Genomic DNA, 724 nt, shown 5'->3' on the forward strand with positions numbered 1-724 from the left:
AGAAATGAGTCTGAGCTCCCATCGTAGGCACCCGTGAGCTCCTTCAGAGATGAAATCTGGGAGGGAGGAAAGAGCCACCCGTCAGGGTCAGTGCAACCCAGCCACAGCAGCACCCCACGGCCCCGCCAACCCATCCCGGGTTGCTTGGGTCTCCCACCACATCCCGTGTCCCCCTTCCTGCTGCCATGAGGCAGGAACAGCCCCCAGCCCAACAGCCAGGGACTACGTACCTTGATGCCAAGTGCTTCCAGGCTACGTTCAATGTTCTGAAATAAAAAGACATTGAAAATAAAGTGGGTGTTGGCCTGCTCCCACCACGGGGACTGGTGTCAGCCCAGCTGACACTTGACAGTCAGCCCACTTGACATCCCAAAGTCGGGGCGGGGGGGGTGGAACTCACCACTGCAGTCCCGGGGTCTCCGCGTGCTCCAGGGTTGCCAGGTCGCCCCTAGGTTTGCAGAGAAAGAGGAAATGAAAAGATGTACAGAGGTGCAGTAGGTGAGGTGAGTAGTGCTGATGCTGCCTTCAGTAGGTTTCAGAGTTAACACTGCTGCTGCCTGGGCAGGGCCTGTGGTTGCCACCACCCTGTCACAGCTTGTCAGGCTCAGTACTGCGTACTCACCGGCTCCCCTCGCAGTCCAGGCTCCCCTGGGTCTCCCTGAAACACAGCAAAGGCATCCAGGGGAACAGAGCCAGGCTCCCCGGCACTGACTCCAGTGCCAGA

General features: G+C 59.1%; 1 protein-coding gene across 1 annotated transcript in view; it reads right to left on the minus strand.

Moving 5' to 3' along the window:
• Positions 1 to 230: 230 nt before the first annotated feature.
• The window catches only part of LOC104164339 (collagen alpha-1(VII) chain-like), a gene marked incomplete at both ends in the record, with an annotated part of 4,899 nt that continues 4,405 nt past the window's right edge, over positions 231 to 724 (minus strand). The window contains 2 exons of the mRNA XM_009703634.1: positions 231 to 266; positions 623 to 658. Of these exons, the coding sequence (XP_009701936.1) occupies positions 231 to 266; positions 623 to 658 (72 nt within the window). The remainder of the gene's footprint in view (positions 267 to 622; positions 659 to 724) is intronic.

Source organism: Cariama cristata, unplaced genomic scaffold (genome assembly GCF_000690535.1).
Source record: "Cariama cristata isolate BGI_N322 unplaced genomic scaffold, ASM69053v1 scaffold34167, whole genome shotgun sequence".
Classification (NCBI taxonomy): Eukaryota; Metazoa; Chordata; class Aves; order Cariamiformes; family Cariamidae; genus Cariama; species Cariama cristata.